Source organism: Poromitra crassiceps, assembly GCF_964638095.1.
Source record: "Poromitra crassiceps genome assembly, chromosome: 8".
Lineage (NCBI taxonomy): Eukaryota > Metazoa > Chordata > Actinopteri > Beryciformes > Melamphaidae > Poromitra > Poromitra crassiceps.
In genome coordinates, this window is record NC_139629.1 from 38,591,225 (window position 1) to 38,619,075 (window position 27,851).

The following is a 27,851-nucleotide window of genomic DNA, read 5'->3' on the forward strand; positions in this document are numbered from 1 at the left end:
GACCATTAACAAAAGTACATAGAACCTCTGTATGTGGTTCAACTGGAACCCGGGTGAAATTATTTTGACTGCAATTGTGCAGCGGCACAACGGCTCACCCACCAATGTCTCTAGAGCACAAGAATAGATATCCTGATTCTTAGGCTAGTTTTACGCAATTATTTCTGATAGTTTGTTACCATTCCCCTTCTTGAAGTTAAATTTGTTGTTATATTTTGAACTTTGAACCTTTCACTAAGGAAAAAAAGCACACATTACATACAGTATAATTCAACCCACAGGTATTTGGGATGCATACCAGTATTCTTTTCTACTAGGGAGGGAGGGGGAAAAAAGCCACCCTAAGATTGTTCTGAATATTTTGGCGGTTGGCTGGGGACAGAGGATACATCTATTTTTTTTGTTTTGCTTGTAGTTTTTAGGCACCTTATTCTTACTTTATTCATTAGCAGATTGAGTTTCGATGAAAAAAAGAAAAAAAAGGAAAAAAAAAAAGAGGCAAAAATATGTGCAAGAAAAACAAAAGTAAAAAAAGAACTGCAGATACACGATGCCACGAGGAATTCTGCACCTGGCTAAATTGCTTAGGGGGAGCATGTGAATACCAAAAAGGTATCTAAAGGCTCCAGATTGGTAAAGTAACTCCCATTAGATTCACTACTTTGACATTCACATACATCTCTCTCTCTCACACACACACACGCCATGCTGTCACTTCAGCTCTTCAATAAAGCATTTAAAAAAACTGCTCAAAAAACCGAGCAGAGAAGTATCCTCAGTTTAAGCTCGCACATATGAGAAATATGATCCTCCTTATGGAGGGAACTTCGCTTTGCTTTATGTGTTTTGTAGGAAAGCATACAGTAGTGGCATTGTGTATTTTTATATATATATATATATATATATATATATATATATATATATATATATATATATATATATATATATATATATATATGTACACACACACACACATACAGTAGTAGAAACTTGACAATGAAACCATGTCAAGTTTCCATCAGTAAAGGAGCAAAACTATATGGGCAAAAACAAGAGCAGACGCTCAAAATACATGCTAACAGTCACACTCGTACGCCCACGCAAACATAGACAGATTGCAGGTGCAGAATTCCAGACAAAGCCGAGAAGGACAAAGACAGCCACACAACCGTCACTCTGATGTGGAGGGACAGGGCCCTCAAAAACAAATAGCTCCATTACACACTAACCGATGCTAGGCTAGCACACACACACACACACACGCTGTCACACACTCAGAGATCCCAGCTAGACTGCAGTGTGGAACTCTGTATCACGATCAGACAGACAGGCAGGGAAGTGTGGAATGGCAGCTCCCTTACAGGTGGAGACAGATACTCATGACTGTATGTGTGGGCAATGTTTTTAATGTGATGAATTTATGAGTGTACAAGCATGTGTGAAATGAAAAGTCCCTTTTCCCCTGCTGTTCTGCTGTTGCCCACCGGGATACAATTCATTAATTTGGGCCCACCGACAACTAACTGGGTGGGCTTGATATTGCTCAATCGATGACACCGGGTTGGCGAGTCTTCCGCTCCACAGTGAAGCCCTGTACAAGAAAGGATGGATTTTATTAGTTTATGTTTAGATAAGCTGCAAAACCAAGTAGTCCAAGGCTATCTGCAGGTTTGATGAAGGCACTTTTAACTTTAAGACCCGTTTAAGACCAATTTAAAAAGCAAAATGAATTAACAAAAGCTGGTAAAATCAGCCAATTTCGCCAGGAGCGCTACTCAAAACACATCCAGGAGCCCAATGCAATCTTCAACAGTCCAAGCAAAAAGGGATTTAAAAACGGGCTCTTTCAACAACATTCACAATGCAGTTAGAACATGTCTTTGAATAGCCAAGTATAACAGTCCATTTGAGACTTTAGCATTTCTCACATATTTCCTCGTTTAACTGCTGACTGTTTTACGTTCAATTTGAGAGAAAGTGAAAGAACGGGATTTTGTTGCTTCAGCTTGAAAGTGTTTATATGCTTAAACCACATTCAAAATCATTTGTATAGAAATTTAGAATCAAATAAACTGAATATAATAGTGTTTATATGCTTAACATTCAAAATCATTTGTATATGAATTTAGAAGGAAATAAACTGAATATAATAAGGTGTACAGTATAATGCTTAACTACATTCAAAATCATTTGGATAAGAATTTAGAATCAAATAAACTGCAGCAGATACTACTTGCTTTAGTGTGAACTGCTCATTTTGATTTGCAATACCTTGCTTTGACTAGAACATCAGTGGATTTACCATTGACCACTTGTGCTTGCACACTATATGTGCATTTCAGAGAGCAGACAAGAGAAAATGGGATGTCGGGTCTCATTGTACTGTGAGTGTTACGGTGTTGATTTTTTGCTTCAACTGTTGACACTGGATGTGTATTGTTTGCGTTGCGAACTTGAGGTATGTAAACCTCTACACGGCAGTAGCTGACAAAATATAGAACACAATCAATCGTCCTGATGGCAAAAAACTAGGAAAATATGTCCAGGTTGAAAAATCTACATAATTCGTCAACCCAAAGTCAAATGTCATATTATCTTGTCTATATATATATATATATATATATATATATATATATATATATATATATATATATATATATATATATATATATATATATATATATAATTAATAATTATGATTAATTTAATAATATAATTTCTGATAAAGGTGACACTGCCACAGCACCGGTGTACCTTTGAGTTGTCAGGGCCGCGGGGCTGCCTCACAATGACCAAGCGGGGGGCACTGGCATCGTCCAGGGTGATGCTCTTCAGTCGGTTCACTAGACGGTCAGGACGTGGGGTCACCACCGGCTTAGGCCCTTCACTGTGAAGGACAGGTGCAGGATGTGGTTTCAATCAGACATTTACAACCAACCTATACAAAACCGCTTTTAATGTTAGATTACTTATGTCGTGTGTGGTATTTATACCATGTACTTCTTGTTTTTAAAGTGTCGTTTTCTTTTTAACCCATGTACTGTAAAGCATCTTTGAGTATTTAGAAAAGCGCTATATAAATTAAATGTATAATTATTATTATTATTATTATTAAAGCATACAGCACCATCATGTCCATGGCCCCTGACTACTTAATAGAAGGTTTTCTGGCAGTCACTTGGTCTTCTGTTGTGCTTACCTGACTCTGCGTACATTGCAGGCACTACATTTTCCTGTGCGTTGATTGAGGATAACCGAGAACTCCACCTCATCCCCGGTCTGGAGCTCCAGGCCATCCTGCACTTCTTTCACGTGGAAGAACAGCTTCTTGCTCTCACCAACTTCATATGTGATGAATCCAAACTGGGGGCAGCAAAACACAGCAACTTCAGCATCCTAAACATGTGCTACCACTTGCCTCCATCACTAAGTGCATGCTCTTTTTGGGAATTTGTTTTGATTGCCACATGACCCGAGTGTGCAGTAAAATAGCCGGTGCATGTGCGAATAGTTGATGGGTTTAAGTCAAAGAGCCTGGACTTCTACCTGCTCTATTTGTAAAGCACCATGAGATAACGCTGGTTTGGCGATATACAAATATTAAATTGAATTATTAATTGAAACATATCCTAATCCTAAACATGCCAAATTGTAGCCTTTCACCACTGCAAAAGCAGAGTGTGTTCTATGATGATTGGTAACTGTAATACTGAGATTTCCAATACATAAAATTCAAGATCACTGCTATTAAAATGTAAGCGGTCACTACCTGGTCTTTGACACACTCCACCAAGGCTCTTCGCTGGGGGACAACAATACAGGCCATCTTCTGTCCAGTCTGGGTTACAGTGCACAGCTGGAACTTCACCAATTCTCCTTTCTGCAGACAATCAGCCTTGTTTGCCATGCCCATGATGCCAAAGGGATAGCTCTGGCCTTTTGTTCCACCTGAGTGTGCAAAGAGAGGAGGTAGAGCTGTATGAGTGTGCAAACAGAGGAGGTAGAGCTGTATGAATGCACCTGAGTTTGCAAACAGAGGAGGTAGAGCTGTATGAGTGTGCAAACAGAGGAGGTAGAGCTGTACGAGTGTGCAAACAGAGGAGGTAGAGCTGTATGAGTGTGCAAACAGAGGAGGTAGAGCTGTATGAGTGTGCAAACAGAGGAGGTAGAGCTGTATGAGTGTGCAAACAGAGGAGGTAGAGCTGTATGAGTGTGCAAACAGAGGAGGTAGAGCTGTATGAGTGTGCAGAGGAGGTAGAGCTGTATGAGTGTGCAAACAGAGGAGGTAGAGCTATATGAGTGTGCAAACAGAGGTGGTAGAGCTATATGAGTGTGCAAACAGAGGAGGTAGAGCTGTATGAGTGTGCAAACAGAGGTGGTAGAGCTGTATGAGTGTGCAAACAGAGGAGGTAGAGCTATATGAGTGTGCAAACAGAGGTGGTAGAGCTGTATGAGTGTGCAAACAGAGGAGGTAGAGCTATATGAGTGTGCAAACAGAGGAGGTAGAGCTATATGAGTGTGCAAACAGAGGTGGTAGAGCTGTATGAGTGTGCAAACAGAGGAGGTAGAGCTATATGAGTGTGCAAACAGAGGTGGTAGAGCTGTATGAGTGTGCAAACAGAGGAGGTAGAGCTGTATGAGTGTGCAAACAGAGGAGGTAGAGCTGTATGAGTGTGCAAACAGAGGAGGTAGAGCTGTATGAGTGTGCAAACAGAGGAGGTAGAGCTGTATGAGTGTGCAAACAGAGGTGGTAGAGCTGTATGAGTGTGCAAACAGAGGTGGTAGCTAGGTATGAGTACACCCGGGTTTCCCCAATAACAAAGCTCTAAATATGCAAGTGCTCACTTCATGTCACAACTGAGACCTACCTTCCTCTGTGACCTCAATGAGCCCTTGGTACTCCGTCTGGGAGGGGTCCACGCTGCGCAGAGGACGGACCACTTTCCCCAGCATCACTGTCGTACCAACATCCTCACCAGCAGTATTCACTACGAGGAAAACAACAGATATCACACAGGAACTGCCAAAGCTCAATGTCAACAAACACCGCATGAAATATGAGTCATGTATATGAAAAACGGTTGCCGTTAAAATCCACCCTACCTGCTGCCACTTTGGAGACCTTTTCAGCACTGACTTTGTTGCCTTTACCCTTAGAGAGGGTGTACTCCACCGTGTCACCCAGCTCCAAGTTCTCCAAGTCTCCACACAGCTCACTGGGGAGGAGCAAAGTGAGAAATCTCCATATTATACAATGGACTTGATTAACAGAGTTGGGGTCCGTTACTCAAAAAAGTAATGTATTACACATTACACATTACTAAAAAAAAAAAAGTAATGCCTTACTTTACTTGATTACTCCCTGGAGAAAGTAATTCATTACACTACTCTTTACATTACTTTTGCGTTACTCCATAACATCGCCTGAGATGCATTGTCACACAATTTGCCAGTTAACAATACAACATTAAACCTTACATATATGCCCATACATTAGCACAAATCTCTTATCATAATAAGGTAGGTTGCAAAACTTTTCCTGTCTGATGGTGGCTGTGCGTTCCCTGCCATCTGTATTTTGCTCAATATGTTTCTGAAAAATGGCGATTTCATTCTACTGTTGAAACTGGCAACATTTCCTCTACCATGTAGAGCAGGCAACAAGCCTGTCCATCTCTGATTTTGATGTTACCTTGTGAAAAGCAAGCTTTTGCTGCTTGCTTGGGGTCGAGGCAGGCGACTCAGCTTGGCTCTGCAACCAGCTTTGTGTTAGCATGTTTCCACTGCAGATGCTTTGAGAGGTTTGATGTCGTACAGTAGCTAGCTGCTTCTGTCCAGGGCAACGTTTGCAGTGTCACATTCTTGTCCTTCCGACAACAAATTTGAAGTACGGTAATGTGCGTATCTCCACCCCTCAAAAGTTGTTGTAGAAGACGGTGTGCTTTTAGATTGCATGGCAGATTGCAATCCAATTATTACGGATACCGCACTGAGCCCACTTCAGTATAAGACGTATTTGCGAGGGGTATTTACAGACCCCATCGCGGTATGTGGGTTTCTCTTATGGTTTACATTTCATTTTGTCCAATATTCAGATAGGCAATTTCAGAATTGCATGTTGTGTTAAAATAAATATTATTTCTATCTAACACTTTTTAGCCTGATTTAATTGTAAAACAGAGTGTAAAAAGTTATGCAAAGCCTTCTGGGAAATGTAACCTGTGGAAGAGGAAAGTGGACAGAGTTCCCAGCATGCCCTGGGGTAGTGGTGTTTTTGTGTCAATTGTTTGTTTGTCAATGTGTTTTGGAGGTTAAAATGATTTATTGTTCTATATGCATGATGTTAGTTATCTGCAAAGTTATGTGTCAACTAATAGTGCTGCTCTGCATGATAATACAAAGTTGAAATATTGGCACCATGAGTGATTCTGCTGTGCAGTTACGTGACCCGTCTGATGGGGCACCGGATCTGCTATTAAAACGGAGATCTTTTCTCTCTATACTTATCTTGCTAGTAGCCTACGCAACTAACGATGTAAGCGTTTGATCAGTAACTGTAATGTGATTACTGAACTTAGGGACAGTAGTGCCTTACACTACTAGTTACCGACAAAAGTAATCTGATTACAGTAACGCGTTAGTTTGTAACGCGTTACCCCCAACACTGTTGATTAATAGACACTAAGCAATAATTGCTCTAAGAAAATAGGGTTTCAGGGATATTGAATTATGAATGCCAAACTAAAAGCACCACGACAGTTCTAACACTTTATCCATAGCCAGCTTGGAACCCACAACTGTACCTGTAGTGCAAGAAAATCTCTTGGTCATGATTGGCTGTACCTGTAGTGAAAGAAAATCTCTTGGTCGTGATTGGCTGTCTCAATGAAGCCAAAGTTGTCCTTCAGTGTGGCGACAAATCCCTGCAGTCTTTTGGCGTTGGAGTTGTTGCGGTTGAGGACTTTGATGGAGACCGCACTCTGCTGGCCAGTCCTCTTCACTTCGTTGATGGAGAACTCCACCTAGAGGATGCACACAGAATGACACTTTAATAGCAATTGCACTTACAGATATCCTATTTGTTTTGGTATTGACTAACATGAACTGAAGTAAATATTTTATTTTATAATTTCAATACAGTGGAATCAGCTTATAGTGATCATGGTTATTATAGTGATGAACCGCTTATATTGATCAAAAAGCTCGGTCGTGAATCCTTCCTATACACATTCTGTGAGACTAAACCGTCTGCGAGCAGAGATGTCATTTCAATACATTTTCTATTTGAAACCCTTTGAATCTGTTCCTTTTGCATTTTTCCCGTTCTTTATTTCGACAAAGCTAAACTACTGAATGTGTGATGTCACTCAGTCACTTTCTGCTCTGTGGTGGCAGCGTGGATACAGTTCTTAGGATTTTAAACTTTAATTTAGATATTAAGAGATGAGCACGTGAATTGTGAGCAGTATTGACAAGTGACAACAAGCCCGCCGGAGCACTGCCAAGTATGACTCAACTGTAGTCTCATGTTTGTCTGCACACTCCATATTTGAAAGTTTGAGTAAAAGGACCTCCATATCTAGAACAGAGGAAACAAATGATAAATACCTTATCTCCAGCCAGTGGGACGCCAGCTCCCTCTAGGTCCTTGGTATGGTATAACACAGTCATCTTCACTCCACAATCTTCATATGTGATCACTCCCTCCTCAGGTGGTTCCTACAATGTGCAACAAATCAGCAAAAGAATATCATTACATAACTGCTCCAATAGTGATAAGGTTCCCACACCTTATTAAACATCAAATTCAAGGGGAATCAGGAAAAAAACAATAGTGATGTCAGTTAGATTTGGTTAGGTCAGAGCTATGGATTATTACCTCATCCATCTTTGCTCACTAGTACATCTTAACCTTTCTCACCCTCAGCTGTGCATAAACTACAGGTTATTATGAACTTTTTTTAAATATAAATTAAATTAATTATCGATTATGGTATCGGCCATGAGAAGCAGGTGATTATCGGTTATCGGCTGGGAAAAATCCATATCGTGCATCCAAAATTTGAAGGATCCGTGGAACCCTGTGATGAGGAGGATACACTTGATGTACAGTAGCACAAGGAAGCTCCAAGGTGACAAAACGTCACCGCTATATCACTCCTTACTGCAGCTGTCATCTGGCTGGACTCTGCTAGAATACCAATACAGTTGTTTCCTTACTCCAGCTGTGTCATCTGGCTGGACTCTGCTAGAAGACCAATACAGGAGTTTCATGGCAATGTCTCAATCAAAACGATGATGCGTCTTAGCAGCAAGTCGTGTATTAGATATAAGGTGGTGTACATGTAGGCTGCGCAAGCATATGAAAGACTGTCGCCAATGTGTGCAATGCCACATTCTAAGGCACCAAGTCAGTTAGCATTAGCTTAGCGTACTACAACAGCTCTCCTGCTAAATGGAATGAGTTAGAGCCGACAACGTAAGGCTGCACAATTACTTGTAAATACATTAGTTCAGTGGTTTTCAACCTGTGGTACGACCTGTACGGGTACGCGGGGCTCCCTCCCTCTCATACGTTCATATATGGTGGTCATTTCTGAGGTGGTACTTGGTGTAAAAAGGTTGGGAACCACTGCTTTAGTTTCAATAATTGTGAACAGTTCTGCAATATTGGAATATTTGATTTGATGTAGAATGCACCTTGTAGCAAATGACCAGTTCAAGCACTCATTTTCCTTCCACAACAGCTTATTGGTATAATGGCATCATGGATTTCACCTGACAAAAACATGTCGAGGTGTCGCACAAACTAAGCCTGCTAGAGAAACAAATAGCTTTGTGCTTGAACTTACAATCAGGACAATAGACTCAATATTTAGCATGTTATCAGTCTGAACGTTGCGGTGAAAAACAAATAGCTAAATAAAAGCAGGCCAAAACCAATGATGATTAATTGAGAGGCAAATCTGTCCTCCTTTCCTGAATGAAAAAATGTTTCAAGAAAGACAGATCCATCTTTTCTTTTAGCGATGTTTCTGTGACGATCCAGACGAGGCCCACAACAAAAGAAAGCAAAAATGTTCTGTTGTTTTTGCTCGAGCCTCAATCAAAGAAAAGGTTTCATGAGTGAGGGGGAAAACACTCAATCAATGGGAGCCTTGTGCAGTACATCTCCCAACCACCAGGCTATTCAAAGCCAAGCACAATCCCAGCAGGTAGCACAGAGTAGAGTACAGGTCTACCATCAATCTCTTTTTTATGGTAGCAAATTATACTATCTTTCATCTTTATAGAAAGAGCAAACTATGCACCTATAAACTACATACATGACTACAGTTACCGCAAGAGTAATATAGTACCTCAATTAAACATGAAAAGAAAGCTTTACCTCTCACACATAATTCTGAAAACAAGCATAAATACTGGGGAGAATATAACTTGTAATAGTAGTAGAAAAATTTAAAAGACTGCCCATATTACTTGAGGTACACTTCCATAACCTTATAATATGAAAAAGAACCCTGTCTTCTTATGATAAATACAATAATTCAGAAGGACCAAAGGAAAATGTTGGCTATCAAAAGCTACTTCATGCTGCAATATGACATAATTGCCACCAAAAATGATGGCAATAATCAGGACATAATTGTGCAGCCCTACCAATACCAAATCTGCATTGAGTCACAAACATGGAATCAATGTTCACATCACTAAGGTTAATTGGTGACACCAAGACCATGCTGTCAACTGCAGGAGGTAAGAGGCCACACGCCAGCAAACACTGACCTTGTCGACAACTTTACCCTTGACAAATGAAAAGAAACAGACAGCCATTAGACAGTGTCTCGTTGACTTTTGGATTGGTCATGTGACAGTGGTTAGGTCGAGGTACTGAGTAGAATCATTTCTTAGACCAAATGTTAGTGTCATGTACACACTATAACTAACTATACACTCGCCAACACAGTTGAAATGTTCTCTACAATGTGTGCATGGTTGATCATTTATCTCCGACGGCTTCATGCAAAAGACCCCGGTCCTACCTTGTCTCTTTTCTAATGAAGAGAAGGAGCATGGGGGTGGGGGAGGAGGTTCAGAGGAGAAAGCAAAAAGGAATATTACAACTAAAACAAAACGTAAAAGTTGTGTGTGTGTTGCATTGTGGAGAATATTGTATTTGAGTGCATCAGGGATCATCAGGGGATGTAGGTACAGTGGTGCTTCAGTGTCATAGCAGGTAAAACCAGTCCGATACGGTCAACTCAGATGCCGTTTCATTCTGTGGATCAGTCTGGCCTACAGCCCCGCCCACCGTGATTTCCAGTCATTACAAAATCCACAGACCAATCAGGGACCTGCCTCGCGATCGACAACGTAGCCGGCCAATCGGGGACACCGCTAGCAAAACAGTATGGAGGCTCCCAAAGCAACGAGCGTTAACATTGTGCAGCAGCGGAGAAAAGACGTTTTTCACTGTATTTCGGAGTGGATTTTGAACGGATTTGGCAATGCCGATTGGCTGAAGGAGTTGTCTCTCAAGGCAGGTACTCCCGCCCACTGAAATCGCTGTGGGCGGCTCAGAGTCCAGACTGATACGTAGAGCGAAACAGAATGAGGTCACATGATCAGGATGGATTTTAGCTGTCATAATAGAACTATGGCTATTAAAACAAGAGCAGAGGACAGGAAAGGCAAAGGTAGAATACTTAATAGATTAATAGAATGTGTACTATGATACCTTCTCCTTGTTCTTGCTGGGACTGCCATTTTTGGCGGTGGGGACTTCCTTCTCCACCACCCCCACAAAGCGCTGCTCAGACTGGGTGTGGAAAGACACCGTGCCCTTAGGCAGCTTCTTGATGCGCACTGCATGGTTCCTCTGGGCTGATAGCATGTCCTGATAAAGGACAGGAGATATCTTAAGTTTGTTATCCACAAATATCAACGTTGAGAAAAAGACCTGCTTAATAAGTTCCATGACAATCCATTAGGAAAGGCTGATATGATGATGAGAACTTACAGGCACGACTGTAAACTCCACTTCATCGGAGATGTGCAGCTGGCTCTCTTCCAGGACCTCGCTGAAGTGAAAGAACATCCTGGCATCCCGATCCACACACTTGATGAAGCCGAAACCATCGCGCATAGCAGCAATCACACCCTATAAAAGACAGACAATAGGGCGAGACAAGGGTGAGTTGCAATTTTCTGCAGATATTCACTTCAGTTTCACAATCAATGTGTACATCAATTCAAATCAGGCATGCACATTTCATCTTTAAAATGTATGCCATACCTAACCTAAATGGTCCAAGGATAATAATAATAAAAAAAAAAAATCCCATGAAGTAACGTCTTGCTCCTCACCATCTCACGGGTCTCCTTGGTGAAGCTGAAGGTGTCTGGGAGGATGTCGATGTTGGTGGCCCGCTCCAGCTTGTCTCTGCGGTCGGTGGAGATGTTGAAGTGGACATGGTCTCCCTCCAGGAGGGTCACCTTAGACTTTGTGTCCTTCTCCCCAAACAGCAGTTCCTTGTCAGCAAAGCCAATCCTGGCACTGATACGACCTGGTAGTGGGTCGTTCTGCACAGGGGTGGAGGAGAGTTAAATGTGACATTGTTCAATGGTGGCAGCACCACCGATTCAGATACTTTCATACAAGCAGAGATTAACACTTGAGCAAATCTAATTCTACTGACTTTTTTAAACTTACTTACCTGGTTTTTGGTGGGAACCTTGGGAATGACCTTGGCGACTGTGCCTTCAAACTGCTCAATGCTAATATCTTCAAAGATGACGGTCCCTTGGGGGAGGAGCCTCACATCTGTGGCCACTTCTTTACCCTATGGCCAAACGATGGACAGATATGTCAGTAATGTTGCAGATGAGGTCATTAAAGTCCCGCCCCCTCCAGTGTATCTGGTCATTCTTAAGATATTTCAAATGTTTCTGAGTCATGCCCTGAAACTGGTCATTAGCCACACTGTTCGCCACACATGTTTTGACCAAAACAAAAACTACTTTCATGCTTAAAGTAAAAAGAAAAGAAAAGCTGTTGCTAAAATGGAATCATGACGTATGACTCAATGGAGCACTATAGTGATATGTCATTAGGGATGGGTACCGTTCACATTTGAACCGATACCGGTACGATACCGGTACCTGGAATTCGGTATGGTACCCAAAACGGTACCATTTTCGGTACTTTACACGCTCTAATAACAAAAAAAATTACAGTTGTAAAAAAATTATAATCCAAACTTCTCAGAGAGAGCGGTCGGTATTCACTAAAGCCTTCATATCTCAGGCTCTGTAGCACATAGAAACATAAAATAAAAAGCATTTGAGAGCTTAACCCTTTGGCTTTTCGTATTATATTTGCCCTAATGTTCATTAAAAAAATGTTTTATCTTTAACCCCAAAAAATAAAAATAAAAAGATTCTAATGCATTTTAAGAAATGTTAATAAAGATTGTGGCAAATGTAACCCTTCCAAATAAAAAGCCACAGGTTTAAGCTCTCAAATGCTTTTTATTTCATGTTGATAGCTACTATACAGGTTGAGGAAATACGTTCTGCTGAACCCTTGACAATTACTGCAGCAAGAGTAACGTTAGCGTTTAACGTTTAACGTAGTAACGTTTGCAGTCGTTGTGAAGACAGTGAAAAGCCCCGTTATCTAACAACCACAACGGCAGTGAAACAACTTATCCAGCTGCTAGCTAATTAAATAACGTTACCTGATGTAGAAGTCGATGCCTCTCTCAACGTTACAGCTGAGGAGGTGCTGCTAATGTTAGCTGCGGTGCGGTAGGCTATCTGCTTCATTCACCCTCAGCCTATCTGACGTTACAGTCTTCAGCATTTAGCTAAATATATCTTGTGTTTGACCATGCTCCCTCAAGTTTGAGGTGTTTCCCTGGCCAGCTTTGCAATTCACATCACAAATGTTGCAACCAGTGTTGTCTGAGTCTATCTTGGTAAAGTGTAGCCACATTTTCGGCTGGTCCTGTTTGTTGATGTTTCGGTGTGTGACGTACTGACGTAACGCGCTCTCGCGTGTTGCCTTAAGGTTCCGTCGGAATTTCTATTTTACCCACTCTCTTTCTATTACTCAGATGCGTTCAAGTACCGAAATGAGGTACCGTTTTATGTCATGTGAACTGATACTCGGTAGAACCGCCCCCTTTCGGTCGGTGCCTGTAAAAGTACCGAGTTCGGTACCCATCCCTATACGTCATGTCAATTTGATTGTAACTGAGGGCGACCTGGCATGTTAGCTAGCTAGCTACATTAGCTAAGCCTGCAACCTGCTGCTGTAACAATGTTCACCGGGCTCAAAACATAACTGACCAATTTGGGTTACCGGTTAACCAGTTCGAGTCACGCTCTTTCCATTAAGCCCATCAGCTTTGAAATGTGTTGGCTGGTTGTTGATACTAAAGCAATATTGTGGCTTCTAAACTTAAGTTTGATCAAGGGGATACTGTTTCTGCTGTAGCGTAGACAAAGAGTATTGAAGGCAAGAGACAAACGTCTGCTTTTTTGACAGCAGTGCAGCCATGATGTTGCAGTGGAACAAGCCATTAGCCTTCAGTTCTTATCCATGTATGTTCTTTGGCGCAAATCACATGACGTGCAAATACAAATATATATTGGAATGTTTTCATAGAACACCAACGGTTTCACAGGTAGGGAAACTGACTGGAGGTTTTTTTTAAAAGAGTGATTATTGAAATTGTGATATGGGTGGTCAAAGATCAGACTGACCCTCAAAGATCAGACTGACCCCACAACCCGTGGAGTGGCAAAGCTACCTACATTTCTGTCTTTGATGGTGAACTCCACGTCATCTCCAGCCTGCAGAGCCTCCAGGTCACCCTTGAACTCACTGTAGTGAAAGAAGATCTCCTTCACCACGTCAGCCCTCTCAATGAATCCAAAGGCCTCCTACAAGACAACATTGTTCAACACAAGATCAACATCAAACAAAAATGTCTCCAACAGCCAGTGATAGCAGTGGCTCTGTACTGGGTAGAAACAACCCATCCAACAGCCAGTGATAGCAGTGGATCTGTACTGGGTAGAAACAACCCATACCTTTGTGGCGCACACCACGCCCTGGCACCTCATTTGTTTCTTCTTCACGAGATTAATGCTATGAGCACTGACTGCACCAGTACTGAAATACACAAGACAAACGCAATGAGCCAGTGAACCCCACACTTCATGAACTGATGCTGGCCTTATGAATGAAGGACTCACTGCTTGTTGGTCTCCATGTAAAAGCTGACTTTATCTCCTGTGTCCAGGTGCATGTTGCCGTCCACATCATCAGGGGTGTAGGTAAGGTAGAACACTTCCTGTGGGAAGTCATACCAGTTTCAAGCTTAGTCAAGGATGTTGGGACACACGCATTAAGCCCCAGACACACCAAGCATGGGCAATGTCTGGGCCACCGGTGAGTGTCTGCGGCTCTAGTCTTTACGGTGTGTCCGCACCATAGGCTCTAGTCGGCGGCTTTTGTTGTTGTTGTGTTGAATCAGCGTCAGGCAGCCTGTGAGCTAAGGGCTTTTTCTACATGTTGAATCAGTGTCAGGCAGTGTGTGAGCTAAGGGCTTTTTCTACATGTTGAATCGGCATCAGGCAGTCTGTGAGCTAAGGGCTTTTTCTACATGTTGAATCAGAATCAGGCAGTCTGTGAGCTACGGGCTTTTTCTACATATTGAATCAGTGTCGGGCAGTCTGTGAGCTAAGGGCTTTTTCTACATGTTGTCTCAGCGTCAGGCAGTCTGCGAGCTAAGGGCTTTTTCTACATGTTGAATCAGTGTCGGGCAGTCTGTGTGAGCTAAGGGCTTTTTCTAGAAGTTGAATCGGCGTCAGGCAGTCTGTGAGCTAAGGGCTTTTTCTACATGTTGAATCAGTGTCGGGCAGTCTGTGAGCTAAGGGCTTTTTCTACATGTTGAATCAGTGTCGGGCAGTGTGTGAGCTAAGGGCTTTTTCTACATGTTGAATCGGCGTCACGTAGTCTGCGAGCTAAGGGCTTTTTCTACATGTTGAATCAGCGTCAGGCAGTCTGTGAGCTAAGGGCTTTTTCTACATGTTGAATCGGCGTCAGGCAGTCTGTGAGCTAAGGGCATATCTCACTTTATCAAGGTTCACAATTTGCACTTAATCAACCAGACTTTCGGTAATGAAATCTCTTGTCTATGCAACTTCTCTTACCCCATTTCTCTCATAACAAACACTGCCAGTGGGCACCTGGCCAGGAGCCGACTTCCCATCCAAGTGTGTTGGGATGGCTGAGACAACCTACAGGACAGAGGAAAAGCAAATGGTGGACATTGTTTAAAAAAAGGGCCATTGGAGTTCTTCAACACAACACATAGCGATTACTTTGCCAGTCTTAGATTGAATGCTGATTCTATTTACACATCAACTCCAAATTTAAATAATCACAGGACAGCAGAAGACATGGACGAAATGGCTGATTTTCAAATGCTTGATTAGTCTCTAAATAGTCATTTATTTTGCGTCCCCCAAGTTACAGGGTAACATTAAACTTTGACATGATTTAGGAAATAGGAGAGAACATCTGTAACCAGCCCATGTTTTTAATTTCAGAATGATTATGTTCATTTAAAAATCAGCCTTTACAAATAAATTAACACAACGCTGGGCGAGCGGTTACATCAAACACTAGACTGAATTTAGATTTGCTGCAGACACACTCTTGGCAAACATACACATCAACATTCAAGCCCATTGTAAATCCTGACGGAATCAATACTCTTTCTATATTTTACAGACCGAATGCCAAGTATGAGAATTGGAATATATATATGATAAACTACATAGGATAAATTTACAATGTGCTTGAATACAAATACCCTCACCCAGAGACATACTCAAACAAGCGGGCGACACCAACGTTTATGTGACAGACAACAGAGCCAAAAGTAAAATGGTGTTCCTTAACTGGATGAATATAACCATGCAGCACAGTAAAGGGAGAGGCGTGCGAGTCTGGCCCCACCTGGCCCGAGATGCGCTCCTCTGGCAGTACCTCTGGCTTTATCTTCAGCAGCTTCACTGCTATGGGTTTGCCAGTGCGCCTGTCTGACGACACCTCAAACTCCACATCATCTGCAGAGACACAGACACAGAGAAGAAGAAGAAAGAAAGAAACACTCGTTAGTTTAGCAGCCTTACAAGGACAACTTTAAAAAAGGAGAACTCCACTGAGATACAATGCCGATTTGTTTTGCACATGAGCTCACACATATCTGAAAACTGTCAATAGTTTTGCAGACATTCATTTAGTTTGACAGTTATTGAGTTGATTTACACTTTACGGACAATGTGTGAGCAAAATGTGTCCCTTTAAAAGGATGCTTTACCGGTAATCAACGCACTTGGTATCATTAATAATCTGGGTAATACAAGCACATGGACAGTGTTTACCTTCTCTCTCCCGTTTTCCTCACGGAGGTCTCACATTTCCTCCTCTGGCAAAGCGCTCCGTTGTGACGCGTCTTCCATCACAACGGAGCTGCGGAAGTTCTGCTGGAGAGGCAGAACCTGCTCCGAGGGCGGCTGTTATCGTTTATTTTTTAAGTATGTGCACATCCACGGAGAATCGCATGGAGAGCCTTAACAAGCTTTAATGACTTGCAGCTGGCAGGGGCGGAGTTTCTGCAGGCAGCAAGAGGAGCATTTTTCTCCATGGGGTAAACAGAGAGAGACGGTAAAACACTGCTTACATTACCGACATTATTAATGATAGAAAGTGGGTTGTCATGTTTTGCCGTTGCCATGCACATAATGCTCCCAAATCCTCCAATATCAATCACAGCACGTCTGTGACCGAGTGTAGTGACAAAAATCTGAATTTGTCTATTTCCTTATTCCAATTTATATTGTTTTGACCACATAGAGTGCAGGTGCAGTAGGCCTATGTCAGAGTGGCAGCCGTGTGTGTGCGCGCGTGCAAGAGCGGGAGTGTCTTTAATAAAGGGTTAGTCTACTTGGGGGCGTGTCTTTAATAAAGGGTTAGTCTACTTGGGGGAGTGTCTTTAATAAAGGGTTAGTCTACTTGGGGGCGTGTCTTTAATAAAGGGTTAGTCTACTTGGGGGAGTGTCTTTAATAAAGGGTTAGTCTACTTGTTTTGCTACTGGAAGTGATTTCATAATGCTGCTTTGTCACTTTCTGAACCCGTCCACACCCGCAATATTTTCCTAATAAGCGGACCCAAACGGGTTGCGCGTCGACCCGTGCATCACTACCGGCCAGAGTCCTGCAAGGGCTCGGGTACCCGTGGGTACCCGCGGGTTACCCGCAAAAAGCTTGTGTAACGGGTAAAAAAAATACTGTATTAGAGCCATCTATGTTTTTGTTGCGCTCAGGCTGAATTCACAGTCACTACGGTAATCTCTGGTGCATGACGTGGGTAGTGTGTGTGTGTGCTGTTCCGGAAGTCAGGCAGACAGAGCCAGAGGAGAGATTTTTTTACCCCCCTGTCAAACAGTTGTTTTACGCTTTGTTTCTCTACATAACCGGCATGTTTCAAGTGTGCATACTGCATAGTTTGATGCTACCGGCTGCACAACATAAACACTCAGCCGCGGGAGTCAACGTGACTGGAGACAACGAGATGCTCTCTGGTTTCCATAACAACGAACGTGCAAGTGATGGAGAGATAACGTTAGTTATTGGACATTGTAAAACTGCATTTCTGTCAGCGGAACAGCGATCATAAAGGCAGCGTGGATTATACCGGACATGTTTTGGATGGAAATATTTGGTAAGTCTGCTTGTTGCACAACACTGTGTTGTCCGATAGTGCTGACCAGCTGGTTACTGAACTAACGTTAGCTGCTGCTGCTAAGTGCTACTGCTAACGTTACAGGTGATGAGTCTCAGCTAGAGACGGCTAATTATTAGCCTCCTGTGTGAAATGGTGGCAGTTTGGTTCAAAGTGAGCGACTGTGTTTCTAGACTGTGTGATTCATTGATCACGGGTAACGGGTCGAGCCACGGGTCTTATATTGACGGGTCTGGGCGGGGGCCGGTTTTGATTTTGAGATAATCACGGGTAACGGGTCGGGCCACGGGTCTTATATTGACGGGTCTGGGCGGGGCCGGTTTTGATTTTGAGATAATCACGGGTAACGGGTCGGGCCACGGGTCTTATATTGACGGGTCTGGAGCGGGGGCGGTTTTGATTTTGAGATAATCACGGGTAACGGGGCGGGCACGGTTCTTATATTGACGGGTCTGGGCCGGCACGGGTTTGCAAAATTGGACCCGTGCAGGACTCCGCTACCGGCTCACAAGCCAGATTGGATCTCACCTCCTATTTTCAGCTCCTGCAGGTTGCCATTGTACTGGGAGCAGTGGAAGAAGAGGCGCGCCTGTCGCTCGGAGCACTGGATGAACCCGTAGGAGGTCAGCAGCTTCTCCACCACACCCGTCTCCCTGATGCCCGGCCCGCTGCCGTTAGCATAGGCTGTGTGCCCATTGTTATGGAGCATGCCCGGGTCAAAGCTCATCTGGGGAAGAGCAGAGGAAAGGGTTAAATGCAACACATCTACATGGAGCAGACAACAGGATGGACAATGTTTGATGCAGCCTGATGTCAACCTTTAACACAAAAAAAACACAACACAAAAAACAAAACATGCAAGCACACATCCAGTGACGTGAAAAACAGACAAAATGAATATATTCACAAAGCTCTATTAGAGCCTTCTGGGGCGATCTGTGATTAGAGGAGCACAGTTTGACAACGCCTAGATGCAATTCCACCACGATTGACACCATTCACTTCCAATAAAACAGCACACTGTCTGTTTGCTGTACGGTCATTACTAGTTTGCATAGAAGAATCATGCACTAGCCTACATTTCACTCCACTTTGCTGTGAGTGATTTTAGTCCCACTAGTCCCCCTGTAAGCACTGACTAAACTTGATGGATTTGATCCTATTCTTGTTAAGGACACGATTAAATATTTAACAACTCCTCACACCTTTTTCTATCAACTAACCTATCAGTTAGTAATGGGATAGCAATAAAAACCTCACTTATCAAAACCTTGTCAATGGGCCTCGGTTAAAGTGACTTGTAAAACTCCAAACCATGCGGTTGTTAGCATTAAGTCACATAAACACCATAGCAGCACACAGGGCTGTTAGGGCACACCGTCCAGTGTGGGCACAGCTGAACATGCCCACACAGGGCTGTTAGGGCACACCGTCAGTGTGGGCACAGCTGAACATGCCCACTTACTGATCTTTGATACAGGGGGGTCCGCTTGTGTTTTTTGCTTCCTGGGTGGGCGTGGCAGGAAACAGAGGACGAGCGGGGGATAGGCACGGGGCCAGTGGAGGTAGACGGGGTGGGGCCAGTGTTGCGGGCCACTGGGGGCTCAGAGGAGCCCCTTTCCATTTCTGACACTGGGGCTAGGACTTGGATACGCTGTTGGGAGGGTGGCAACAGCTTTGAAAAAGAGGCTCAAATACGGTTTGTTGGGAATTTGCTCTTTTTACATTTTTGTTCAAATCCGGTCCTTTGCGAAGTGTCTAAAGTCACTCAGTGACTTTAGACACTTCGCAAAAACCGGTTGTGATCCAATGCGACGGTGAACTTGACCCCACCATGCAATCTTGCAGATTTTCCATAGAACCCAGTGTTCCACTAAACACCAAGTGACAGCAATGGTTCTTGTGTACAAAGTCTTCTCCACTACTACAGCATATGTAGGCTATGCTAACTCTTAACCTACCACAACGAGCACAAGCAGCAAGTCCTGTGGGAAATACTGGCAACACAAGAGAACATGTGGGGTGGGGTCCACCGGACATTTGCAAAGTCAACCAATATCATTACCGATAAGGGCGCGGAGTAAAAAACAAAAGCAAAAACAAAAGCAGATGCATTCAGACAGGAATGGCTTCAAAGAGTAGGCAAACTACTAAAGCAATGACTGACCAAGTCCTTCATGCAGCCAGGTACGGTGAAATGGTGACAGTGCAATGCTGCTAATATTATTATTATTGTCCAAGGTAAAGTAAGGCCAGCCTACAAAGAGTGGAGACAATCAGAAAATGCAGATGACGGGTCAAATAGCATCTACAGTGGACAGTGAGTTGGTGATGAGTTATGAGTTATGAGGGGGGGTCCCAGAGAAGCCTCCTGTGTTAGGTCAGACCTGTACTAACATACTTAACACGGGACCCAACAGATACAGTTAGGTCAGACCTGTACTAACATACTTAAGTATTAACACGGGACCCAACAGATAGTTAGGTCAGACGTGTACTAACATACTTAAGTATTAACACGGGACCCAACAGTTACTTGGTCTGTTACCTTTCATGTACTCTCATTACAAGAACTAAAGGGAAGAGGTAAGACCAACATAAGGATTTAATGTTGGTCATCCATAAGCTATTACTATAAGAACAGATTATGTCAAAACCTGTTGGCTAGAGGGATGGAATTATGATAAATACGGTGCACCTTCAAGTTATTCAGTAGTAGTACCCCCCCACCCTGAAAAAAACCATTGTGTAGTTTAGCTTACATTTGTTGATTTGACATTTAAAGTCACATTGAAATGGAAAGTTCCTACTAGAGGATGGGTCAAATGCAGAGGATGAATTTCCCCAATAACACAATAAAGGATAGTTTAACTTAAATGATAGTTCAGTTTTTTTTATGTGGGGTCGTATGAGGTACTTGCATAGTCAGTGTACTACATGCAGTAGAATGCAGTCCCAGTTTGGAGAAACGGAGATCGGCCGTGTCAAGGTTCCTACACACCGCCGACGAGTCTAAGCGATAAACTCGCAGGCACTCGCATGTACTCGCAACTCGCCCTGCAGCTTGGTTGGCTGCCTTGCTGTATTCCCGTCTTCAATTGGTCTATTTGGGTTTTGGCCCCTCCTCTCATCTTGTCGCCTGCGATGTCCACTCGCCAGGTATCCCAGCATGCTATCCCAGCATGCTTTGCTGGGTGAGCGACAAGATGGCGCGGGGGAAGGAGGGGCATTTCGAAATCGACCAATTGAAGATGGAAAGAGTGCCTGCGAATTTCTCGCTTGGACTCGTCGGTGGTGTGTAGGAACCGTCAGGCAAGTAGAGCTGTCTGCTGAGTGTGAAGGGGCCATGGGCATAAACAGAAAAAAAGACATAAAACGCTTCTATACTGCTAACCTTGCGTAATCCATGTCTCCACAAGCCCTGTGATGCCACGTTGACATGAAAAGACATCATTTACACCCTGTTTTTAGCTGAAATATAGTCATATGCAGCTGGAAGCTCACTTCTATTTGATCTATTTCTTCTTATAGCTCGAGCACCTCGCTCAGATTTCAGCTAAAAAAAAAGGGTGTAAAGTAAACAACATATTTTCAAGTCAACTTGGCATGTGATCTAAAAGAGTAAAAATGGCATTTTTCATTTAATCTCGACTTCAAGGACTTTTTCTAAAATCCACAAACTCTCAAGGGCCACGGGAACCCCGTTACTTACTGAGAAATTGAAACTCTTTACGAGCGACTTTAGTAGGCATGAAGAATTCCAAACAATAAACCCCATCACAGATTTTTAACAATCTGGCCCCTACCCCCAAAATAAAATGGTCTCCCTCTCCCCCTAACTGACATTCAAGTTTACACTTGAATGAGCCCTCTCAGCATTATGTTTCAATTGGGAAAAATGCCATTTCATTGTGACTTTAAATATAGCCTGATATGCCACTGAGTGTAACGGAAAAAGAAAAAAAAAGGTAATTCAAGACTTTTTCTAAAGAAAGTCATATTCCTAGAAACTTAAGAAACCTAGAATACCCTTCACCCTGCACTTGAGCAAAGGCTAATCTCTGGAGGCCAAAAGGGATGGAGGAGGTTAGGCCAGTCATAGGAGAGCGATGCAGGGCAAGGTGGGTGGGATGGCTGTTCGATGGGGTGGGGGGGCACGTAGGAGAAGAGGTGGGGAAGGTGGGGAACTTACGGATGGGCCGTACGGTGACAGGCTGAGTCCCACGGGGGAGGTGCTGCTCAGGTCAGTGCTAACCAACGCAGTGGGTGGCGACGCAGGCAAGGTAAACTCGACAAAGCCTTTCCAGGGGCTGCCCATATTTTCCCATAAACTCGGAACAAACTTGAGCCTTTGTTGGAACGATTAACTTGATTGATTTTGTTTTGACGGCTATGTAATATTTGTATGTAACCACCCAGTGATGCACCGCTGGAGGGCTGCAAGGGTGAAGAAAGGGACAAAAGTAACGGGTAAGGCAGAGAGGTCAGCATCACAGGGAAAAGAGCTGTGGACGGCTGGGTGGTGAGAGGCCAACAAGAGGACGAATGACTTTCAGACCACAGGGCAGGAAGAGAGGGGTGTCAATTAGCCCAAAAAAAGACATTGAACATCAGGTTTGACTGTTTAGAGATGGGACGAAAGGCAGTTTGAGGAATGCCCAGTTGGCCAACAGAAAGTGAAGTAAAAGCCGTTTTAGCTGCTGCAAACCAACTTGTCGAGTGGCCTTTCTGCCATTTGAAATGTGAGAAGAACCCAAACCTTACTGATAAGAGCACAAATCCAAATAGTTAAAAGCCATGTTAAAAATGGTTGTGTGTGTGTAAAAGTTGCAATCTTGCTTAAAAAAGGACAATTACAAATTGTTGCTCATGTCTAGTGATATCGCCGTCTGATTCAGCACAGCTGGACTACTGGGTCAGATCTGAGAGCATTCCCCAATCTGTGTTTGCACATCCAGGTACTATGTCAATACAAATCTCAAATCTACTACTTCCACCCAACCTGCCCTTTGCCCTAGTCATGTTTCTTTGCTGCAGGCCAATATGATCATTTATATATAGAAATTCTTAAAATTCCTCGTGGGGATAAGGAAGACAATTTGAGCATAGTTGGGAGGGCCTTCTGAAAACACTGAAATCAGTCAAAAACATCACAGCAAAGAACAAAAGATCAATGATTCACAAAGTCACAATTCCAGTACAGTTAACCCACCTTTACTTGCTGTCTTGAATCTGGCAGATGTCACGATCTCTATACAGTTGCTGCAGATCTCTTCACGCACACAGTTGCGCACACACACACTTATTTGTTACAGGTTTCCTGGCACGACTTCTAGATGGTTGCATAAAAAAAGAGGGGGGACTCTAGCGCAAAAAAAAAAGGCAAACGCAGGTGCAATAACACTGCTTAGACGCAGGTGCAATAACACTGCTGCTTAGACGCAGGTGCAATAACACTGCTTAGGGGGGAAAAAATACAATGAAAAGAACAGAAAGAGGAGAGAGAGAGAGAGAGCGATGGGGAGACTATAGGAAAAAAAAAGAGGGAAGCAGATAGCAGCCCACTCCGCACCCCGGGGTGAGTCGGTGGTGCGGTGAGGATGAGGAGGGCTAGGAGCAGCGTTGGGACGTGTGCTTTGTCAAAGCTGTTGAGTAGGCACAAACTTCTGGTTTCAGATCAGTTATCGTCTTCTCAGTATTTGCGTAGGCATAAGGATTGCTTCTTTTCAGCGTGTTTCAATTGGGTTGCTGTGCGTCTTGGTCTTTGGTCGTTTCAGCGTTTGGTTGCTTCTTTTTGTTTTTAAATCCTTGAAGTGATCCTTTTGTTTTTTTTCCTCTGGGTTCTTGAGAGTTGCAACTTTTTGCTTGTTTTGGGATGTTTCTCTTTAGTTTCTTCGTTGTGATCTGAACTTGAAGCAGTTGCGGATGGTACAAAAATTCTGTTCTGTTTCACTTCATACTGTTGAGAAAAGGTAGATATATGGTTAGTTATTAGGCCGGACTGGACACAATTAATGGCTTCAATTACACACAGAAATGATGACAGTGCAATTATACCAACGTTTTTGGGGGTGAAGGGCTGCTGTTAAGAGACAACCAATATTCCACTAGTCTATGCCATCAACTGACAATGAGTTTCATATTTTGTGTTATGATATGAAAACAGCCATGAGAAATCTAGTGGTTTTTGGGAACCATAGATTCTTGGCCCCCAGACTCACAAGTATAAAAATAGTTTTTTCTCAGATGCCGCTGGACACAGCCCACAATGCCAGGCAGCTGCCTACATGCAGCAGGCAAGCGGGCTGTGGATCAACAAGTCCCTGTGCATACCTCCAGCTCAGGCCATGCTATCTGTCCCTGTGCATACCTCCAGCTCAGGCCATGCTATCTGTCCCTGTGCATACCTCCAGCTCAGGCCATGCCATCTATTTATGGCACCATTTCTGACCATGGACCTTTGTTTTGGTCTTCCAACTTGCACTTTCAATCATTTTGCACACTTGACTATAGACCTTATTCGCTAACCCCGGACAGCGCCATATTGTTGACATACCGCCCTGCAGCTGACAACTATAGTAACGGCCTTATTGTCGTTTCTGTTCCATTACAAAATAGCGATAGTGATGACGGCAATAAAAACCCCAGAGTTGTTGTTTGTATGCTGCCGTTAATGCCTGTAATAATAAACAAAAGAAAAAACGAGGTGAACAGACTTTGCTGTGAGGAGCTGTCAGAAAGTTTCACCTGTCTCTCCTAACTATCCACACATCTCCTGTGCTGCCGACGTATCCTCCGTCTCGCTCCCTTCACGTCTGTGGACGGTAGAGATAGAAACAAACCGCGGGGACTTTATTGCTGTCATTACTACAGCCGTGTGTAACGCAGGTCACCATCCGAACACAATTGGAGCGATACAGGTAACGCTAACGGCGGCTAGCTTCCTATAAACGCTGCTCTTACATAGGCTGTCACTTAAGAGCTGCTGCGTTATGTCGAGAACATGACGGCGGCGGGCTTGCCAGTACGTGAGTGACGTAAATCGAATAAGGTCTATAGTATAGACAATGTTCACAGTGAGTAGGTAAGATCAACCAAGGTGAAAAAAACATAGGCCTACACACACACGAAATACAGTAACCAATCTGCAGAGAAGATGTCTTGTTGACCTGAGTACAGTGCCTTCAAAACAAGTTGGATGAGCAGATCAGGGAAACATGATATGCATTTTGCTGCAACTGTGTTGCAATAGAGAGCTAAAGTCACACCCGCTTCCGGTTTAGGCATACGCACCAGAGCCAGTCATCCGCCATTCTTTTTTCCATCTACATTTTGTAAAATGAGAAAACAGTTGTACTTGGTCTGATGTAGATCGTTTATTTCCCTCAAAATGGGGACATAATTTAGAAAACGGAGGACTTGAGCGCATGACAAGGATTTGAAATTGTTTTTTCTGACCATAAAGTCATTTGGAAAGTGTTTATTTAAGACAGACCGAGAGAGAAGTTGGCTCGTTATACACACTGCGCCCCCCACTGGCCATTTGAAAGAATGCAATTTCCGCACTGGCCTCAAACAGAGACCGGCTGAATTGGGCACTGGTCAAATCAAACTGTTCAGCTATATTTAGAATCAGGAGAGACCATAGAACATCTCACTCGGACGGGAAAAAAAATCTTTCTTTAAAACCGCATTTTTTTAATGTTTTGGTCCAAGTGAAATGTTATGCGGTCTCTCCTGTTTCTAAATATATCTGAACCATTTGGTTTGAACAAGTAAAACTATTTTTATACGCATTTTACGAAATGTCTATGCAAAAATAAATAAATCGGATGAAAATCTCTGGTACAGTGCTGAAGCAGGAAGTGACATTCCACTTTGGCTCTCTATTCCCGTTTTTTCTGGCCTGGCAGGGGTCCTCGTTGGCCAGGGGGGCCACCATGCCTGTTATCTACAATTGTAGGGGAAACACTGAATTCCTTCAGGTATTTACAAATGCTGCTTTTCCTTTTAAAAAGTCTTACCTGATGCAGACTGTGTTGCACAGCTGATTTCACTACTTTTGACAAAATGTACAATTGTAAGTCGCTTCAGACAAAAGTGTCTGCTCAATGATGTAATGTAGGGGGATTTGTTGGTATTCAGACCATCGATTCAGACTGGCAATTTGTGGAGAACACAAACTTAGATGAGGTAGATGGCACTCAACTCAAGCAATGTATTGCCTACCTGAAGGTCCAACCCAGAATAACAGATCTGTTTTTGTTTATATAGTACTTGGATGGACCCTATGCCCTGGTGACATACAGTTTATGCACTTTAGCAAGACGACTGGGTTCATTATTATAATGAACCCAGTCTAGAAATGGTGTAAAACAAAGAGTCAACAGTAATCACAAGATGGACTGGTTAAGTAGGTTAAAGGCGATAAGAAAAAGGAACAGAGACAACTATGAAAAACAACCTTGTGTGAGGACATGAGCTCATTCACTCCCCCCTTTTCAGCTGCTGGTGAGGTGATGTAGGAAATTAACACTATCCACCACCAACACCGATTGGCCGTTTCCGTGCTTTCTAATTGGTATCAAACTAGTAAGCTCAGCTTGGTAATAATTAAAGGGGGAAACTGGCAGTACTCTCAGAGTAACGATAACAGAGGTTCTAGACCCCATGACACGGTTCCCAGCCCCGCTAACGTTCTCCGCTCTGGCCTGACAGACACAAGTAGCCATGTGACTTCCAGCAACACTGTCCTCAGCTGGCAGCCTAGTAGGCCCGAGCCAACACGCTGCGGCAAGCTAAGGATCAACAACGCTAAGGATCCAGACTGGCTGGGAAATAAAGCAACACAGCATGCTAAATAATCCAACATAACGTTAGAACCACGTTACCCAGCAACACTGGCAGCTGCTTGGTCAACGTACATAATAGTACCGTCATTAAACAGCTGCATAAACGATCATCGTGATGTTGACGGCCTTGCGTGGACAAAGACAAGGAAGCAGATTAGCATTGTAGCTAATGCTAACCTCAGCTTGCTAATGTCATGACAGTTAAGCCTTCGGACCCGACTAGCGCCTATCTTACTGTATCGATTCCCTTTTGACATAATGCAAACACCGCGGGTTATCCAAGCTATTCGGCTACTGGATAATAACATTGCTAACGTTATGTGGATTTGAGTCTCCGTTTGCGTCAAACCCCATTCCAAAACACAATAGTTATTGTTTTCTTGCTCATCAAACGTTATACGTGTGGCCTTTGGCGAAGGTAAAGCATACAGCATACAGACAAGAACCAAGTTCCCCAAGAACCAACTTAATTTCAATACAATCTACACTTGCAACGTTACAACTCATACACTGCTCGCCCCAGCCTCCACTGTGTGTTTTGATGGCAGATTGTAACTTTAGGGATAATATAAAGCTGTATATTAAATTGAGTGCTGCTATCCCCGGTTGGGTGTTATTATGCACGCCGAGTTTGAGAGTAGATCCTGACAATTCGTAACACGTCTTAAGTCGTATACGCTTGCGAACAACCAAGGTCACGTTAAATTGTCAGAATGTTCAATTGAGTTTGGCGTGAACTAACGTAACAGAACGCTACTAGGCAGTCTGGCTGGGCTAACGGCACGAGGACATGACAACAAAGAAACTAGGCTACAATATAGCTAGGCCGTTCACCATGCTAAGTGCTAATAGTAGCTAGTGTTTGCTAGCATGCTGGCTGCTCCGTGTGTATGTGTGGGGGGGCTGATTTATGGTGAGGAAAAACACCGCTGCCCCCACCCAGGCCCTGTACAGGCCTCGCATACTGACGCTTGCTCAACTCAGCTGCTTATTCTATTCTAAAGAGTCCCGGGAGGAGACAAGAGGAAACAATGTAATACTTGACTAAAGAAACGTTTAAAGAGTTAGTTTAAATTGTTAAATGAATAAAAACTCACCCCAACAGCTTTCAGCACTGTCACCAGCGCCGCTAGAAGCAGCACGGCACATTACGTAGTGATTAGGGAGGCGGCTA

General features: G+C 43.3%; 1 protein-coding gene across 2 annotated transcripts; it reads right to left on the bottom strand.

Annotated features, from left to right (window-relative positions):
* Nucleotides 1–921: 921 nt before the first annotated feature.
* On the bottom strand, nucleotides 922–27,848 carry csde1 (cold shock domain containing E1, RNA-binding). Of its 2 annotated transcripts, none has more exons than XM_083641893.1 (20): nucleotides 27,775–27,848; nucleotides 23,038–23,784; nucleotides 18,354–18,552; nucleotides 16,037–16,146; nucleotides 15,226–15,312; nucleotides 14,266–14,363; nucleotides 14,101–14,182; nucleotides 13,822–13,950; nucleotides 11,718–11,843; nucleotides 11,368–11,583; nucleotides 11,021–11,161; nucleotides 10,739–10,897; nucleotides 7,609–7,719; nucleotides 6,844–7,022; nucleotides 5,104–5,216; nucleotides 4,869–4,988; nucleotides 3,770–3,948; nucleotides 3,200–3,363; nucleotides 2,755–2,887; nucleotides 922–1,591 (listed from the first exon to the last, which is right to left on the bottom strand). In XM_083641893.1, the coding sequence occupies exons 3-20, from the start codon at nucleotides 18,550–18,552 to the stop codon at nucleotides 1,544–1,546; spliced, it is 2,394 nt and encodes a 797-aa protein (XP_083498019.1). In that variant the 5' UTR covers nucleotides 23,038–23,784; nucleotides 27,775–27,848; the 3' UTR covers nucleotides 922–1,543. The 2 variants fall into 2 exon arrangements, with proteins under 2 accessions (XP_083498019.1, XP_083498018.1); XM_083641892.1 differs by having other exon boundaries at nucleotides 15,980–16,146.
* Between the last annotated feature and the right edge of the window lie 3 nt (nucleotides 27,849–27,851).

What these genes read in the sequence shown, in the direction of transcription:
- csde1 (XM_083641892.1), bottom strand. Translation starts at nt 18,552, where the DNA reads ATGAGCTTTGACCCGGGCATGCTCCATAACAATGGGCACACAGCCTAT. An exon ending in TGGAGTGTGTCAAAGACCAG is followed by an intron (nt 3,364 to 3,769) that starts GTAGTGACCGCT and finishes TGCTGCCCCCAG; the next exon opens with TTTGGATTCATCACATATGA. An exon ending in GCGGCCCTGACAACTCAAAG is followed by an intron (nt 1,592 to 2,754) that starts GTACACCGGTGC and finishes TTTCTTGTACAG; the next exon opens with GGCTTCACTGTGGAGCGGAA.